Source organism: Acartia tonsa, chromosome 15 (assembly GCF_053477335.1).
Source record: "Acartia tonsa isolate MP-2025a chromosome 15, ASM5347733v1, whole genome shotgun sequence".
Lineage (NCBI taxonomy): Eukaryota > Metazoa > Arthropoda > Copepoda > Calanoida > Acartiidae > Acartia > Acartia tonsa.
The window spans coordinates 14,003,567-14,023,096 of NC_137274.1; the positions used below are offsets into that span (position 1 = coordinate 14,003,567).

A 19,530-nucleotide genomic window follows, 5' to 3' on the forward strand; every position below is an offset into this window, starting at 1 on the left:
ATTAAAGCTTTTTATACATATGTCCTGGCCATGTTTATAACTATTTTGGGAAAGGTTACCTCTACAATATAAAAATTGCTCCTAACAAAATTTTTTTGAAAAACTATGATCTTAAGTGTAGTTGCGACTCTCCACCCCTCCCCCCCTCCCTCCCCTTCCTATCCCCAAGTGTCCCTAGAGGATTTAAGGGTACGTAGCCGCTAGTCCTTATATGGAAATAACGGGATGTATGTATATCTGTCTCTAGCAAAGGAACTCGTTATCCGCTGAACAGATGTGGTCCTTGTTTTTTTTTTGTAAAACTTAAATTAAAAAATAGAGGGGATTAAATTCTAGTGCCCATAATGATTGCTGGGGGCGTAGCGTTTTTAGCATGGCAAGCATCGTTTTAGAATTAAAAAGAAAATAAATGTTTCAGTTAATAACAACCCAACAAATAATGTCTATAGCAATTTGATCAGCTGATTGGTTTTAATACTAGATGTTTTTTTAAGTAGCGCAGCTACTCTAAATCTAGGAAATAAATCTAATTTTGCTTAGAATTTACTTTTAGGTGTTTTAAACGTTGTAAATTGAAGATTTTATTTTGATAATTAACATTTTACAACAATACCCTCTATAAACTGTGAGGAAGTTTGATAAAATTACGTTTATTTTGCAAGGTTTTTTGAAAATACTTCATTATTTTTATAATTCTGACAAAATAGAATTTCTGTTTAAGTAAATAACATGGCCACAAAAAGGTTTAAGCAGTTATTGAAATATTTTATTACCATTCTTGCTAATTAAATAGTCGTTAACTATGTTTAATTTGCATTTTTTTTAAAGACAAGAAAAATATTCTACTTAAATGCTACTTTTATGAAGTTATCTTAAACCTTTTCCAAAAGTTTGTTTTATAAAAATATTTTATTTTCCATTGATTTTATTGATTATATAGGTTAAAAATATCAAAAGTATTTTTTAAAGGCTATAGATTAATTTTGATTAATTCCGATTTTTAATTTTTTTAATTTTTTTCAAATCTGAAAGAATATGCCTGTCTTTTTAAAGAATAGATTATATAAAAAAAACTAAATTAAACATATTCAGGCTATCAAAAAGTTAAAAATATTTTTTTTTTTACTATTAAATCGCTAATTTTTAAAATCATTAGATTTTAAGCTTATTTTGCATGGAAACACACTTTTTCAGTCATTTCTTCTCAACAATGGATCTTAAATGATTATTACTGAAAACTTTTATGAAAATGTTATTAACCAAAACTCCAAATAAAGGAAATAATTGCCGTTTGCAAAAATGTGTGCAAAAAGTTGCAAATATCTCGTTAGAAGGGACTTAATGGATTTTAATTTTTACTGCTTACGCCTTAGTGGACTATAAACTATTAGAAAAGTATCACTTCAAGGTGGAATTTTAAGGGTCAACTTTTTTTCTTTTAAAATTCGCAGTGCTAGATGAACATAACAATGGGGAAAAAATATTGCAAAAAAAGTTTTAAAATTAGACCAAAAATACCAAAGATATGGGGAAATATGTCAAACATATAAGAATAGCCAAAAACCTGCTAAAAGGCAGTTTGGCCGCCATTGTTTCCTTTTATGAAACGCCAGAAATTTAATTTTAATATCTTTAACTGAAAAATTTTTGAAAATTGGACCATAAACACCAAAAATATGGGGAAAAATGTGAAAAATATAAAAATAACCAAAAACCTGCAAAAAGGCAGTATGGCCGTCATTGTTGTTTTCTTCAAACGAAAGGAAATTTAATTTTGATATCTTTAAATAAAAAAATATCGAAAATCGGACCATAAACACCAAAGGTATGGGGAAAAATGTGAAAATATAAAAATTGCCAAAAAATCTGCAAAAAGGCAGTCTGACCATCAATGTTGTTTTCTGCAAATGACGGGAAATTTAATTTTGATATATCTAACTGAAAAAAAATTTGAAAATCGGACCATAAACACCAAAGATATGGGGAAAATTTGGAAAATATAGAAATAGCCGAAAACCTGCTAAAAAGCAGTCCGACCGCCATTGATGTTTAATAGTTAATTGTGCTCCTTAATGATGGGATTGTTGTCAAATATTTTTAGCTCTCTATCTTTTATAGGAGCTGAGAAATCACATTTCCCCCAATTCATTAATTACGGACGATTAGACGGACAGACGGACGGACATTATAGAGTAGCTTCGCTACTATAAAGAATATCAAAGAAAAATATAGGGCAAAACTAAAAGCTAGATAAATAGACAGAGTGAGAGAGAGACAGTGAGAGAGGCAGAGAGACACAAAGAGACAGGGAGACAGAGAGAGAGACAGACAGAGAGAAAGAGAGAGAGACAGAGAGAGAGACAGAGAGAGAGAGAGAGAGGGACAGAGGGACAGAGATGGACAGAGAGTGAGACAGAGAAAGAGACAGACAGACAGACATACAGACAGACAGACAGAGAGTGAGAGCGATAGGGAGAGAGAGACAAGGAGAGAGAGTTAGAAAAGAAAGAGATGACTAGAGATAAAGAATATATAAAGAAAGGAGTAGGGCAAAAAACTATACATTGTCAGGTTTTTGGCTATTTTTCTTACCTGTACTTCAGACTGGTCTGTCTCAGTTTTACATCCCACTAGGAGGTTTGTTTTCATAGCCGCGGGCAGCGTAGAATATTTCTCTATAAAATCATAATCACTTTCTTTTTCCTTTCCGTCGCATGTGTCGTTAGTTCCTGGTGGGTTTTTATGAGTTTTTTTTTCAGGGATCTAAAGGGATAAGACAATAGCCGATAAATTGATGTACATACCCAATGATGATACACAAAATAACCTCTTCTGTATATAACAATTATTGGTTGATAGGTTTGAACAATTAAAATTCACTAAAAGTCCTCTAAGTTGTTTAGCCAACCAATAAGAAAATGTTAATATAAGACTTTGGTAATTAGTGTAAATAACAGCCCATTGTCCCCTTTCTTTCTGGTTAGCTCTTATCGTTAATCTAGGCATGTTATAATTATCCTATTGATATCAAACTTTGATTGATGATTCCTGTAACAGTTAGGTACGATTTAGTAAGCGCAGCAACTCTATTGTCGTTACCAGAAAGTCCCTTTGTACATTTAAAACATGCCAATTTCAGAAATAATTTTTAAAGCGAAGCTTTTCTATAATTAGGGTCGGTTCATCCGTCCGTCCGTCCGTAACGGTTAGTACTTTTCGTTAGGTACGATTAATAAAACGTATCTTTCGAACTATCTATCTATCAATACATTTTTAAACTCATAATTTCCTTTTTCAAACAGCTTTTCAATAGTTCTGGGTACGGGAATGTCCTGATACAGGTTCATTAAAGTTTCATCTGCACATTAAGACCTCGCAAACGGTGGATTTTGGGCAGGTTTTGAGCTATTTTGAGGGTTGTTTCTCCTCTTCCCTCCATAAAAAATAGTAGGAGTAAGGAGGGAGAGGGAAAATTGATTTATTTAAGGTTAGTTTAGGTTAAGTTGAGTAGAGGCTAAAGAGCCAGGAATCTAAAGGGATAATACAATGACCGATTAAATGATTCACATCCCCAATGTTAATACACAAAACTACCCTTTCTGTAGATTACAATTAGTGGTTGAAACGTTTGAATACTCAATTCAATAAACCAATCAATCAAAATTCAATAAAAGTCCCCAAAACCAACGATTAAGAAAATGTTATCATAAAACTTTGGAAACTGCAGAGAACTTTAATGAATATGCCTTAAGGCTGGAGATTTGTGATAGTTCTGTGGGGGTCTTGGAGCGGATAATTTCCTGGCGGGTACGCAGTTCCTCATCTGTTATAGGCCGGGATCTAAACAGGGGTCACAACTAGGGCTGGGCCGGATACTTTTTTGGCCGGATACTGGATACCAGATATCCGGTTGATTTCTTATGCCGGATATCCTGTATCTGGCTAGATATTGAAAATAAGCCGATATCCGGAAAATTACCGGATATCCGGCCGAATAACCGGCATTAGAAATCAACCGGATATTCGGTATCCGGTATTCGAAAATAGCCGGTTATCTTTCTAAATCTTTCTAATTCTAACAAAATCTTCCCATTTCTTACAAAATTTTCCTAATTCTCACAAAATCTTTTTAATTCTCACAAATTCTTTCTAAATCTCATAAATTCTTCCTAATTCTCACTAAATATTCATAATTCTCACAAAATCTTCCTAATTCTCACAAAATCTTCCTAATTCTCACAAATTCTTCCTAATTCTCACAAAATCTTCCTAATTCTCACAAATTCTTCCTAATTCTCACAAAATCTTCCTAATTCTCACAAATTCTTCCTAATTCTCACAAAATCTTCCTAATTCTCACAAATTCTTCCTAATTCTCACAAAATCTTCCTAATTCTCACAAATTGTTCTTACCTAACAATAACTTCGTTTCTAAGAGAGCTGGGTAGGGACTCGTAGATACTGTTGTTGCAGGATTTTTGTCTGATACAATACAGACACACAATAACACCTAATAGACAACCAATTCTTTAATTTTATTTACTTTGTCTTTAAAAGTTGGTGCTTTTCCACATAGATTTTTTTTTTTTTTTGGGGGGGGGGGGATATGGTGTTTTTTATTTTTTTTCATTACTTAAGGTTAGGTAAGGTAATATTGGGTACTGGGTTAGGGCATCAAAGGTCTTTTTGCTCTCTTTGATTATTCCCCCCCACCTCCCAAAAAGTGAGTAAGCATAGAAAAGAAATCTAATGACCTCCCTTATTTTCATTTTTTTCGAAATTAGGAAGAGAATTCAGTGTCTGAGAGGCAATATGTTGAAATAACTATTATTTTAAACAGACAACCAACTCCTTCATTTCTAAGTAAAATTTAAATTGAATTAATCAAAGTAATTCCAGTTGAAAAAAGAAACAAAACTTTGTTGGTATAACAATATGTGTCAGTTTAACATATGTGTGTGTGTGTGTGTGTGTGTGTGTGCCTGGGTGGTGCAGTGGGGGAGTCCTGGGTGGTGTCATGATTCTTCTGGGGGCGCTTCAGTGTTGGTATCTGCAATAGCAAGCAAAATTAGGTCTTCAAACTGATGAGTCACTAGAAGCTTGCCATGCTTGAAGCCCTTTAAAGTGCCTATAAAAATGACATCATACTAGAATAATATGACATAAATCAGAATTCTTCAGCCAAAAGTTTTTAAATTCATCCCCTTTTTTTAGGCACTAAATCAAAAAAAACTTTCGGCCAAAAATCCAGAATTACGTCTTATTAGAATAATGGACTTCTCTAATATGACCTCATTTATTATTCTATTATATACAGTAGTAAATAGATTTTTTGTCTGAAGCTTAAGATCTCATAAACTGCTGAACCGATTTTGTCCTCCTTTACAATGAAGCTTCTTTTAGGCCCGGGATGGTTTTAGGCTATTTTTCTTCCCTTCCATATCTCTTCAAATATTGAGCCCCTAGATGGTAGGGTCGCAGCCGCTAGTAGGCTCTGTAAAGAGATTCGACATGCTCCTCTTTTGTTTGAGAGTGAAATTAATTAAGGTGGTTTATAGAGCACCTGCCAAAACTCTAGGCTTGGGTTATGTAATCGTCAAGTAGCTTGTAGCAATAAATGTGGGGCTAGCTTCTATTAATAATGCATTAAGCTGTGTTTGAAACTAATAGACCAATTCTATCATTACCTGGAGAGATTGCAATTTAGCCGGGATTGGAAATTCACTCCAGTCTTTTATCTTAAAAACAGATTGAATAAGTTTAATAGAAGCAAAGGTAAACAGGGAGGAGGGGAGGGGGCATTGGGCTGTTTATTGAATTAGTTCCCAAATTTTTACAACTTTTTAAAAATTTAGATTGGTTGGTTCATTAAGATGAGTGTCCAAATGTTTCAATCGCAAATTGTAACGTACAGAAGGGGTAATTTTGTAAATCATTATTGGAAATTTACATCAATTTATTCATCATCATCTTATCCCCCTAGAACCCTGGAGATAGAGAGTGGATGAAGGTGTAGAGTGGAAGAAAGAGAAGGGGTATAGAAGAATTGATATAAATGGGAGGGTGTGGAAGTGTACAGTGGTCAAATTTGTTTTATATATTCTTGTGTTGAAATGTATAGAGAACAAGCATAAATGCTACTTTTCATGATACATTAAGAAATAAGGGCTGTAACCCCTAAAAATACTTTTTTTAAGAGTCATGCTGTAAGTTTTGGTAAAAGGTTTGAAATGGGGAGAACGATTCTAACCTGGCTGAGTTCCATGGGAGTCTTACTCTTGATGAGGTTCTGTCTCGCCACAAGCTTATCATGATCTTTCTCTTCCTTCACATTCGTTATCAGCTTCGTCTCCCTGGATAGATAGATAAATGGATGGATGGATGGATGGATGGATAGATAAATGGATGGATGGATGGATGGATGGATGGATGGATGGATGGATGGATGGATGGATGGATGGATGGATGGATGGATGGATGGATGGATGGATGGATGGATGGATGGATAGATAAATGGATGGATGGATGGATGGATGGATGGATGGATGGATGGATGGATGGATAGATAAATGGATGGATGGATGGATGGATGGATGGATGGATGGATGGATGGATGGATGGATGGATGGATGGATGGATGGATGGATGGATGGATGGATGGATGGATGGATGGATGGATGGATGGATGGATGGATGGATGGATGGATGGATGGATGGATGGATGGATGGATGGATGGATGGATGGATGGATGGATGGATGGATGGATGGATGGATGGATGGATGGATGGATGGATGGATGGATGGATGGGTGGGTGGATGGATGGATGGATGGATGGATGGATGGATGGATGGATGGATGGATGGATGGATGGATGGATGGATGGATGGATGGATGGATGGATGGATGGATGGATGGATGGATAGATTGATATATAGATATATAGATAATAGACAGATATATAGATAGATAGATATATAGACAGATAGATAGATAGATAGATAGTTGATAGATAGATAGATAGATAGATAGATAGATAGATAGATAGATAGATAGATAGATAGATACCTGAGACTATCAGATAGGATCTTGCCAGAAGCCAGAGCGGACAAGCTGAAAGTGCATTTACACATCACCAGATAGATAGATAGATAGATAAATAGACAGATACCTGAGACTATCAGGCAGGATCCTTCCAGATGCCAGAGCTGACAAGCTGAAGGTGCTCTTACTCATCACCAGATAGATAGATAGATAGATAGATAGATAAATAGATAGATACCTGAGACTATCAGGCAGGATCCTTCCAGATGCCAGAGCTGACAAGCTGAGAGTGCTCTTACTCATCACCAGATAGATAGATAGATAGATAAATAGATAGATACCTGAGACTATCAGGCAGGATCCTTCCAGATGCCAGAGCTGACAAGCTGAGAGTGCTCTTACTCATCACCAGACTCTCTGTCTCATTCCCTTCCCTCTTCTAGATAGATAGATAGAAGTGTTAATGTTAGTTTATCCTACAGTTTCAGAGCTTCGCTTTTATGGATGCTGTCATCTTTATTGTGTAATAATTTCTATCATACAATATGAAGTATATGACAAAACATATAATAAGTTAGTTCTGAATAGTTAAATTTCTTAGGATAACCGGTCGGTTCAGCGGTTAGCGAGATCATTCGGTACAAACAAACAGACAGACAAACAGACATCCTGTTACTTTATTATAAGGATATTATGTCTCTTCCTAATTATAAAGTTGTTGCTCTAACTCACCTTGACTAGATTTTCAATGACCTCAGGAATTGGAAACTCAGCAAAAGAATTGATCTGTATTTATTTAACTGTTTTCTTAAGGGATCTAAAAGGATAAGATAATGGCCGATAATTTAAAGTATATCCCCAATGATGATACACAAAATTACCCTGTAATTCTGTATATTATAATTAGTGGTTGAAACGTTTGGAAACTGAACTTAATGAAACAACCAATCAAAATTTAATGAAACTCTCCAAAGTTGTTGAGCCAACGAATAAGAAAACTTTATTATATAACTTTGGGGACTAGTGTAATAAACAGCTCAATATCCCCTCCCTTTATGCTTATACATGCAAGGAGACAAGTGGAAACGTCCCTAGCATTAAGGGGCGCTGTATTCGAAGGGACAAAGGGGAGAAGGGCAAAAATAGCTTAAAACCATTTCAAGATTTATCAAACAAAAATCTAGTTCAGCAGTTTGAAAGATTCTATAGTACTTTTATATAAGGATTATAGAAATATCAGAATTATTATATTAATATTTTCTTAGCTGGGAATCAAATTTATAACATTTTAGTTTAACTGTCCATCTGTCTGACTGACTCTCATTTGAAGAAAACAGTTCCTGACTAAGTTGTGCCACAGATTTGGAGTTGACCAGCTCACGATGTTTCTCTCTAATCTCCTCACTTTCAACTAGATAATCAAATTTTTATTTATCTGTCAATCCCTTTTTAAATCTATCTATTGATCAATCCATCGATCCATCTAACAATTCGTTCATCGATCCATCTATCACTCCATCCATTAATCCATCTATCAATCCATCTATCAATCGATCTATCTATAGCTCATCTATAGATCCATCTTTCGATCAATCTATCGATCCATCTATTAAACCATCTCTTACAATCTGTCAAACCATCTATTGATCTACCTATCAATCCATCTATCGATCCATCTATCTATCCATCTATCAATCAATCAATCTATCAATCTATCAATCTATCAATCTATCAATCTATCAATCGATCTATCAATCAATCAATCAATCAATCAATCTATCAATCCATCTATCAATCCATCTATCAATCCAACTATCAATCCATCTATCAATCGATCCATGCATAGATACATCTATCGATCTATTTATCGATCAATTTACCGATCTATCTATCGATCGATCCATATATTGATCCATCTATCAATCCATCTATCGATCTATTTATCGATCAATCTATTTATCAATCAATCCATTTATCGATCTATCAATTGATTCATCGATCGGCTGCCGTTTACACAAATGCTGTGTTGGTAAAAAAATATACTTACTAATCGCATTTGTGATAAGCTGCATCTTCAGAGACTCTGGCAACTTTCCTCCCTCCTTCAAAGAGCTCAAATCGATAGAAGACGACATGCCACCAGCATTTCCGCTTCCTGTGTACACACAACAGTGTTGCCAGAGTAGTAAAAACAAAATGGCCATAATTAGAAATTAACAACTAATACACCTGTGCCAAATGGTAAACATTCTACTTAAAATGCTTAAAATTTAAATAGATGTCTGTACTTATGTAGAGTCTATGCATAATATTATACGAATGGTTGTAATTCATTTTGTATTGATTTTTTTTTTCATTATAAATATCTGACTTTAACTCTGAACAATAAAATTGGATAATTTGGCTTCAAGAAAATTGGCCCCCATTTGCAATAAAAAATATTTACAGACACAAAAACGCCTTAATAGTCTAAAAATATTTTCTGAAACTTTTTAGCCAAGATATTAAAAAGTCGAATGAGAAGTTACATGGTATATAAATAAATGTGTTCCCTTCTCATTGTAAATAAGGAGAAAGCATTAAATTTTCTTTTGAATTACTGGAAGAAGTAAAAACTATATGCTTTTTTTTAAAGAGGCATAAAGAAACATTGAAGCCATGCGAATAATTTATAATTGTGAGCCAACAATATTCCTTTTAGAAGATTTTCAATCTTGGAGGGAACTGGAATATCACTGAATGAAGTGATGGATGCTAGCTCAGCAGGACTCTTGGTCTTGACTAGCTCCTGTCTGGCGCGCAGGGTCATGTCGTCAGCATCACTCTCCTGGACACATCACATAAAAACATTCGCCAATTGATACTTTTCTTAAAAATACCACAACCATAGCGCATCTATTTGTCCTTGGGTTGTTTCTACTGCTATTATGTCAGGTGCCCGACATTCATAGATAAAGTAGGGGGAATGCCTTAGTCCAAAACAGGCGCAACTCATTAACATGCACCATTAGGACTTCTCAGACAAAGATCTTGCAATCAAAGAGTTGGTTATCTAATGGGTGTGACTATTGGCTCCCCTTGGTTATCCTGGGTTGTTTGACATACACATGAGTCATGTCATGGACAGCATTCCTAAGTTACTTTTTCAAAACTTTGGCTCTAAAAATCTCCAGTGTTAATGGAGGTAAAATTATAATTTTATATTTGGTTGTGTGGAAATGTATAGAGAACAAGGACATATGCTACTTTTGATGATACAGTAATACATTTTGGGGGTCTTACTGTATTTATCTCTGGATCTTAAAGATTTTCCAACATTGCAGTAGAGGATTTTATTTTTTAACGAGATGGGGTCATTAGATCTATTTTATTTTTAAAAGAGATGAGGGTCACCAGATCTATAATCAGGAAATGTTTTATTCCTTGCAGTTAGTCATCAGCTTGGTGTCCATAAAGCCTGTTTAGAATATTATACATTATACAAGATAAATAGCATAAAACCATCCCAGGTCATACAAGAAGCTCTTCTGTAAAATGGAACTCACTTTGACCAGCGATCCTGTGTTGATAACCTCTAGAGGACAGGTACACCACAAGGTATTATTTTGGTGTACCTGAACCTGGATAACCTCTAGAGGACAGGTACACCACAAGGTATTATTTTGGTGTACCTAAACATTGATAACCTCTAGAGGACAGGTACATACACCACTAGGTATTATTTTGTGTACCTGAACCTGGATAACGTCTAGAGGACAGGTACACCTCAAGGACTTATTTTAGTGTACCTGAACCTGGATAACCTCTAGAGGACAGGTACAACACAAGGTCCTATTTTAGTGTACCTGAACCTGGATAAGCTCTAGAGGACAGGTACACCACAAGGTATTATTTTAGTGTACCTGAACCTGGATAAGCTCTAGAGGACAGGTACACCACAAGGTATTATTTTAGTGTACCTGAACCTGGATAAGCTCAAGAGGACAGGTACAACACAAGGTCTTATTTTAGTGTACCTGAACCTAGATAACCTCTAGAGGACAGGTACACCACAAGGTCTTATTTTAGTTTACCTGAACCTGGATAACATATAGAGGACAGGTACACCACAAGGTATTATTTTAGTGTACCTGAACTTGGATAACCTCTAGAGGACAGGTACACCACAAATTCTTAGTTTGGTGTATTTGAACTTTGATAACATCTAGAGAACAGGTACACCACAAGATCAAGAAACAAAAATTTAGGTGGTGGGTTTAGCCCTCCCTCTTCCCCCCTCCCAAACTTTAAATCTATATTGATAATGTAAAATGTATAATTTTCCTTCACCAAAGAAACTTTTTCTCTCTCCAGTTTCCTCTAACTTCGGTACAGAGCCATGCCCATTCACAGTTGTCTAAATAAGCATAGATAGAGAATGATAGATAGTTAGAAAGTTAGATATTTAGATAGATAGATAGATAGATAGATAGATAGATAGATAGATAGATAGATAGATAGATAGATAGATAGATAGATAGATAGATAGATAGATAGATAGATAGATAGATAGATAGATAGATAGATAGATAGATAGATAGATAGATAGATAGATAGATAGATAGATAGATAGATAGATAGATAGATAGATAGATAGATAGATAGATAGATAGATAGATAGATAGATAGATAGATAGATAGATAGATAGATAGATAGATAGATAGATAGATAGATAGATAGATAGATAGATAGATAGATAAATAGATAGATAGATCGATAGATAGAGTGATAGATAGATTTATATAGATAGTTAAATAAAAAGATAGATATTTGGATAGATTGGTTGATAATATGATAGGTTAATAGAAAGATAGACAGATATATCAAAAAAAGATGTAACGAATAACATAACAGAACAATTCTAATCCAGAGGTTATAAACCGGTTTCTAATGCTTTACTGGAATATTTATGATGACTATATGATATTAAATTAAAGATGACATAATAACGTGCTCACCTTGCTTTGTGAAGATTTCTTAAACACGTTAGGCAGAGGGAAATCCTAGGAAATAAGTGTAGCATTACAGACAACCAACCCTTTGATTGAACAACTTTTGTCTAATTATGGTAATGAACTATATCTATCTATCTGTCTTTATGTTTGTCTGTCTGTACATCTGTCTGTCTAAATGTATGTATGTATTTATGTATGCATGTATGTATGTATGTATCTGTTTATCTGTATGTTTGTCTATATGTCTGTCTGTATGTCTGTCTCTGTGTGTGTATAAGTCTGTCTTTCTGTCTTCCTCTCTGTCTGTATTTTTACATTTCTGTCTGTTTGTATGTATGTTTGTCAATCTATCGTTTGTCAATCTGTCTGTCTGTCTTTCTGTCTATCTATTTATGTAACTACCTATCTATCTATCCCTACCTTAATTGATCTGATCTCAGCCAATTGCGCGGGGCTCATAGTTTTTGTAAGCTCCATTCTCCTCAATGTTTTCTCATCATCCGGAGTTGATTCTATTTCAAGTGGGATACATTCTTCAGTCATGGGTAGAAATAATAAAAGTACCCAAAGTTTTTGAGTTAAAAGATAAGGCTTCGCCCCATAGAGGTCTCTAGGGGCAAATGAGGAAGTTGAATCCAAAAGCTTAATTTTGATTTAGATTTTTTCAAAAGTAAAAAATAAATTGTTTTTTTTTGGGGGGGGGGGTCCCTCCCCCAAAATAGTTATAAACCTTCCCGGGACCTATGAGAAGCTACTTTGACATTTAACAGCGAACAAAAATAAAAAATATTGATTCGTTTGTACAAACCTAGCAGTGTCAAAACTTTCCAACCAATGATTTTCATCTACAGGTGGGCTAAATATGTTTATCCTAATTCGGAATCAGTATTTATTGTTCATTAATTGTCTTATCCCTTTAGATTTCTAGGAAAATATGACAAACTGAGGACCGAAACCGATTAATATCCGTTGAATTAGAACCAGTTATCAAGCATACTGAAAAATTATGTGTGACGTCAATAGATCCATCTCTTTTAAGATATTTCCTTTCCTATTTCTCCCGTAATTTTTGACGTCACAAGGCTTATTTTTTGGACACTTTATAGAGCTTCTAACATACGAATATAAAAAGAACAATCATAAGATTAAAACCATTTTCTTCGGCCCTTGCGTTCGACATCTCGGGGCTAAAAAACCTGTTTTAATCTTATAATTGCAAATTGTATATCCGCGAAAAACTGTTTATAATACGATGCGAGAAATTCATTGGATTACACGACGTTTAAAAGGTTCCTACTACTAGCGTAAGTGACGATATTTTTTCCATGACTGAAAAATAGCCAAGAACCTGTGATGTTAGTAATCAACTTTGTCTCCTTCAAGGACCGAAGAGTTCCATACCTAAATATTAATGCTATATCAAAACACTAGTGGCTAAGCCCCTAGAGGCCTCTAGTTAATCTGACCTAAAGTAATAAACAAACAAATGAAAAACTATCCCCCCCCCCCCCATTAATTTATATTTTTTGGGGTGGTGGGTTTAATAATCATTAAGGGTTCCAAAGGATGGTGGGGAGGATTATTCTAATTTTGGCAGTTTAATTTTTTTTTTTTTGGGGGGGGGGGAACCTTTTGTCCAGCCGCTCCCACCACATTAATGTTGCCATTGTATAAAAACTCATAAATTGAGAATGAGAAAATGAGTATTGTACAGATGTAAATCTTGACCGCAACGCGTGACGAAGTCTGGCATTTTCCTGCCTACTATAGGTCACGTGACTTACCCAAACTCTTGATGAGGCTCTGTAGCACCATTACAGTCACCCTAAATAGATAGATATATTCATAGATAGATAGTTAGATTAATAGATATATTCATAAATAGATAGATAATTAGATCTTTAACTTATGGAAATAGATAGATAGATAAATCAATAATCAAAATTTATGTATAAATACACTCGCGGCTACGCTCCTGAAGGCCTGTAGTGGCACTTTAAAAAAAAATTTTAAATGTCTAATTTAAGAAATAATCTATGTTGCGTTCAAGTATATAAGAAAAGTGAGAATACTTTTTTAATTTTCGATTTTTTATAAACCTTCCCGGGACCCATGAGAAGCTATCCTGTAATGGAGAACCCGAACAGTTCAGCGGTTATCGAGATCCTTCGGTACAGACAAACAAACATCCTGTTACTTTATTGAAAGGATAGACGAAAACATATAAATAAACAACAAGGATGACAACATCTATAAGTAGTTAAGCTAAAAAAATATGAAAGGACAGACGAAAAAGAGCAGTGTCATAAAATAAAACATTAAACTTGATAAAAAATAAATCATGAAATCTTTTTAAAAATTAATAATGTTCTTTTGAAGGAAACATGAAATGAGTGATCTAGCCTTCTAACTTGAATAGTAGTTCAGAAATTACAAAAACGTACAAATCTAGGAATTGATCTAGCACCCCAATAGAAAGACAAATCTTAATGAAACTTGGTGGAAATATGTAGAATGTAATTTAATCCCTAAACATTTCAGCTGTCTATCTTAAATATGAGCCGAGAAAATCACGTTTCCCCCATAGCGTTACGGACAGACTGACTGACGAACGGACAGACAAAGTGATTTCGCTCCTAAAATTACATTGATAAAATAGATAGATAAAAGATAAAAGACAGACGATCAAAAGATTAAAATACAGACAGAGAGACAGACAAACAGACAGATAACTAAATAAAATACTTGATTAACAGATAGGTACACAAACACAAATAGGCACATAGATAGTTAAATAGAGATACATACACACACAAATAGATAGCTAGACACACAGATAGATAGATAGAGATACATAAACACATACACACACACACACAGATAGATTGATACAGATATATACACACACACTCAGATAGATAGACACATACACACACACAGATAGATAGATACCTTGGGAGCCCCCTCCTCCTTTTCCTTCCTCTTAATGCTGGGTAGGGGGAAGTCAGACAGCTTGTTAATCTTGCTCAGGGTGGCAGGGCTGTTCTCTGCTATAGTGGCCTGGTAACCTTGTAGCACCTGTATATACATAGATAGATAGATAGGTAGATAGATAGATAGATAGATAGATAGATAGATAGATATATAGATAGATAGATAGATAGATAGATAGCTTGTTAATCTTGCTCAGAGTGGCGGGGCTGTTCTCTGCTATAGTGGCCTGGTAACCTTGTAGCACCTGTATATAGATAGATAGATAGATAGATAGATAGATAGATAGATAGATAGATAGATAGATAGATAGATAGATAGATAGATAGATAGATAGATAGATAGATAGATAGATAGATAGATACATAGATAGATAGATAGATAGGTAGATAGATAGATAGATAGATAGATAGATAGATAGATAGATAGATAGATAGATAGATATATAGATAGATAGATAGATAGATAGATAGATAGATAGATAGATAGATAGATAGATAGATAGATAGATAGATAGATAGATAGATAGATAGATAGATAGATAGATAGATAGATAGATAGATAGATAGATAGATAGATAGATAGATAGATAGATAGATAGATAGATAGATAGATACATAGATAGATAGATAGATAGGTAGATAGATAGATAGATAGATAGATAGATAGATAGATAGATAGATAGATAGATAGATAGATAGATAGATAGATAGATAGATAGATACATAGATAGATAGATAGATAGATAGATAGATAGATAGATAGATAGATAGATAGATAGATATATAGATAGATAGATAGATAGATAGATAGATAGATAGATAGATAGATAGATAGATAGATACATAGATAGATAGATAGATAGGTAGATAGATAGATAGATAGATAGATAGATAGATATATAGATAGATAGATAGATAGATAGATAGATAGGTAGATAGATAGATAGATAGATAGATAGATAGATAGATAGATAGATAGATAGATAGATAGATAGATAGATAGATAGATAGATAGATAGATAGATAGATAGATAGATAGATAGATAGATAGATAGATAGATAGATAGATAGATAGATAGATAGATAGATACATAGATACATAGATACATAGATAGATAGATAGATAGATAGATAGATAGATAGATAGATAGATAGATAGATAGATAGATAGATAGATAGATAGATAGATAGATAGATAGATAGATAGATAGATAGATAGATAGATAGATAGATAGATAGGTAGATAGAGAGATAGATAGATAGATAGATAGATAGATAGATAGATAGATAGATAGATAGATAGATAGATAGATAGATAGATAGATAGATAGATAGATAGATAGATAGATATATAGATAGATAGATAGATAGATAGATAGATAGATAGATAGATAGATAGATAGATAGATAGATAGATAGATAGATAGATAGATAGATAGATAGATAGATACATAGATAGATAGATAGATAGATAGATAGATAGATAGATAGATAGATGAGTTGTTTATTACACTTATCCCCAAAGTTTTATTTAACGTTTTCTTATTCGTTTAACCACTTTGGTGAATTTTTATTTTGATTGGTTGGTTCATTAATTTGAGTGTCCAAAGGTTTTAACTGCTAATATTAATATAATGGGGGTTAAATTTGTGGAACATCATAGGGAATGTACATTAATTTATCGGCTTATCCCTTTAGATGCCTGCTAAAATTCTGACCTTAGGATTTTGAATTTTTGATTTGACAATCAGAGGCTGGTGGAAACTCTTTACAAAGTTAGAATTCTAAAAATATTTGGAAAATAATTAATGATAGGCCAGTAAATTTTTACCTTTAGTCAATATAAATGTATACTGGCCTATTATTGGTCATTTGTATTGTATGACGTCATCTTTTATTAGGCACTATTTGCTGCTTTAGAAAAAAAGGAGTGAGAGAGATAGAGAGTGAGAGTAAGGGAGAGAGAGAGAAATAGAAAAAGAAAAAGAGAGAACAGAGAGAGAGAAATATTGAGATAGTCAACGAAGGGATGGATTTAGGCTATTTAGTGTGGATGGGAGGCTAGGGTAATCCCCCCATTTATCAAGAGTGACAACATCCATAAAAGCAATGCTCTAAAACGGTAGGACAAAAGAACATTAACACTTGTAGAGAGTCAGAACAGAGTAAGCAGAATATAAATGTATGTAAAATTGTTGGCTGAATTACAGGATATGTAGATTAAGGACGTACCTACATGTTTATGTCTTGATTATAGAGATGATTTGCCTATAACATTGTACCTTATTGTAATAGGAATCAGTATTCCAAAATCAGATGAATTGGATAATTATATCATATAAAAAATGTTAAAAAGGTTAAAACTGTTTGAAATGGACGTAAGGACTTTCTGGTAACAATTATAGAGTTGCTACGCTTTCTTAATCATACCTAACTGTTAGAGGAATCATAATGCAAAGTTGAATTCTAACACGTCTAAATTAACGATAGGGGCGTACGGAAGGACCGACCCTGATTAAAGAAAAGCTTCACTATAAAAACTAAAATAGACAAATATATTACCATGATGTCATCAGTAGTTGGGAGGCTGAAGTTCTTAACAGCTGAAGAGAACTTGGTGGCCAGGTTGGGTTTGGCACTCTCATCCTTTCCTACATCCAGGCCTTCTTCATACATATCCTCATCTAGATAGATAGATAGATAGATAGATTGATAGATAGATTGATAGATAGATAGATAGATAGACAGACAGACAGACAGACAGACAGACAGACAGACAGACAGACAGACAGACAGACAGACAGACAGACAGACAGATATATAGATAGATAGATAGATAGATAGATAGATAATTAGATTGATTGATTGATTGATAGATTAATAGATAGATAGATTGATTGATAGATGAATAGATTAAAAGATTACTAGAATAATATATTGATAAATTGATATATCAAATAGATTTATAGATTGATAAATAGAAAGAAAGAAAGAAAGATAGATATATTGATAGATAGATAGACCTTTATAAATACCTGAAGGATACCCATCAGCATATTCAGCAGCCATTGCCTTAAGTTTCAAAAATGACATTAATTTCTGCCAGAGAGGGAGGAGACATTGGGCTGTTTATTCCACTAGTCCCCAAAGTTTTTTAACAAAGTTTTCGTATCGTTGGCTTAACAAACTTTAGGGACTTTTATTGAATTTTGATTCATATGGGGTAATTTTGTGTATCATCATTAGGGATGTACATCCATATATCGGCAATTGTCTTATTCCTTTACATCCTTGGCTTAATACCAACTTTTTTAAATTTACACATTTTGTAGCGATTGTTTTTTTACATTTAGGGAAGGAAGAATGGGATATATGTCAATTACGTTGTTATGCGAAGCCCCTTGAGGCTAGGGGTAAAGCCATTATTAAAATATAATGTAAAATGTTAATTTCTATGCACCAGAATATCATTTTTCCTGCATTTCTTCTGCAGTGACACTACTCACATACTGTTGACCACCTCCTCCATCATCCGTTGGCTCCCTTCATATTTGGTACACATTTCAAATCTATCTATCTTTATATCTATCTATCTGTCTGTCTGTCTGTCTGTCTGTCTGTCTGTCTGTCTGTCTGTCTGTCTGTCTGTCTGTCTGTCTGTCTGTCTATCTGTCAATATATCTAGCTGTCCATCTGTCTATATATCTATCTGTTTATCTATCTAACATTCTTTCTATATATCTATCTATCTATCTATCTATCTATCTATCTATCTATCTATCTATCTATCTATCTATCTATCTATCTATCTATCTATCTATCTATCTATCTGTCTATCTGTCTATCTGTCTGTCTGTCTGTCTGTCTGTCTGTCTGTCTGTCTGTCTGTCTGTCTGTCTGTCTGTCTGTCTGTCTGTCTGTCTGTCTGTCTGTCTGTCTGTCTGTCTGTCTGTCTGTCTATATATCTATCTGTCCATCTGTCTATATATCTATCTGTTTATCTATCTATCATTCTTTCTATATATCTATCTATCTATCTATCTATCTATCTATCTATCTATCTATCTATCTATCTATCTATCTATCTATCTATCTATCTATCTATCTATCTATCTATCTATCTATCTATCTATCTATCTGTCTATCTGTCTATCTGTCTATCTGTCTGTCTGTCTGTCTGTCTGTCTGTCTGTCTGTCTGTCTGACTGTCTGTCTGTCTGTCTGTCTGTCTGTCTGTCTATCTGTCTATATATCTATCTGTCCATCTGTCTATATATCTATCTGTTTATCTATCTATCATTCTTTCTATTTTGTTATTTGATGTGAAAATGTGATTTGTTAATTGGATTGTCTGTCTGTCGGTCATGTGTTTATGAAATGAATATTTTTTTCTCTAAAGGTTTTGTGATTTTTATGATTAGAAATGTTGCCTAGGTTTGAGTCCCATCTTGCTTGGGCCAGATATTTACTTTTCCACTTCAGATCTGAAACAAAATGCT

At 33.9% G+C, this 19,530-nt stretch overlaps 1 protein-coding gene across 2 annotated transcripts in view; it reads right to left on the bottom strand.

Moving 5' to 3' along the window:
• The window catches only part of LOC145307632 (uncharacterized), a 42,822-nt gene extending 23,292 nt beyond the window's left edge, over positions 1 to 19,530 (bottom strand). For both annotated transcript variants that reach the window (XM_080150109.1, XM_080150108.1), the window contains exons 1-24: positions 19,462 to 19,530; positions 18,507 to 18,574; positions 18,067 to 18,102; positions 17,594 to 17,715; positions 16,750 to 16,815; positions 14,991 to 15,116; positions 13,823 to 13,863; positions 13,387 to 13,439; positions 12,459 to 12,550; positions 12,042 to 12,086; positions 11,366 to 11,439; positions 10,464 to 10,499; positions 9,735 to 9,868; positions 9,091 to 9,195; positions 8,384 to 8,454; positions 7,776 to 7,829; positions 7,385 to 7,482; positions 6,251 to 6,353; positions 5,688 to 5,738; positions 4,983 to 5,050; positions 4,414 to 4,482; positions 3,747 to 3,840; positions 3,287 to 3,332; positions 2,593 to 2,726 (exon numbers count right to left, since the gene is read on the bottom strand). In XM_080150109.1, the coding sequence (XP_080006235.1) occupies positions 2,593 to 2,726; positions 3,287 to 3,332; positions 3,747 to 3,840; positions 4,414 to 4,482; positions 4,983 to 5,050; positions 5,688 to 5,738; positions 6,251 to 6,353; positions 7,385 to 7,482; positions 7,776 to 7,829; positions 8,384 to 8,454; positions 9,091 to 9,195; positions 9,735 to 9,868; positions 10,464 to 10,499; positions 11,366 to 11,439; positions 12,042 to 12,086; positions 12,459 to 12,550; positions 13,387 to 13,439; positions 13,823 to 13,863; positions 14,991 to 15,116; positions 16,750 to 16,815; positions 17,594 to 17,715; positions 18,067 to 18,102; positions 18,507 to 18,574; positions 19,462 to 19,478 (1,803 nt within the window). In that variant the 5' untranslated portion in view covers positions 19,479 to 19,530. The remainder of the gene's footprint in view (positions 1 to 2,592; positions 2,727 to 3,286; positions 3,333 to 3,746; positions 3,841 to 4,413; positions 4,483 to 4,982; positions 5,051 to 5,687; positions 5,739 to 6,250; positions 6,354 to 7,384; positions 7,483 to 7,775; positions 7,830 to 8,383; positions 8,455 to 9,090; positions 9,196 to 9,734; positions 9,869 to 10,463; positions 10,500 to 11,365; positions 11,440 to 12,041; positions 12,087 to 12,458; positions 12,551 to 13,386; positions 13,440 to 13,822; positions 13,864 to 14,990; positions 15,117 to 16,749; positions 16,816 to 17,593; positions 17,716 to 18,066; positions 18,103 to 18,506; positions 18,575 to 19,461) is intronic.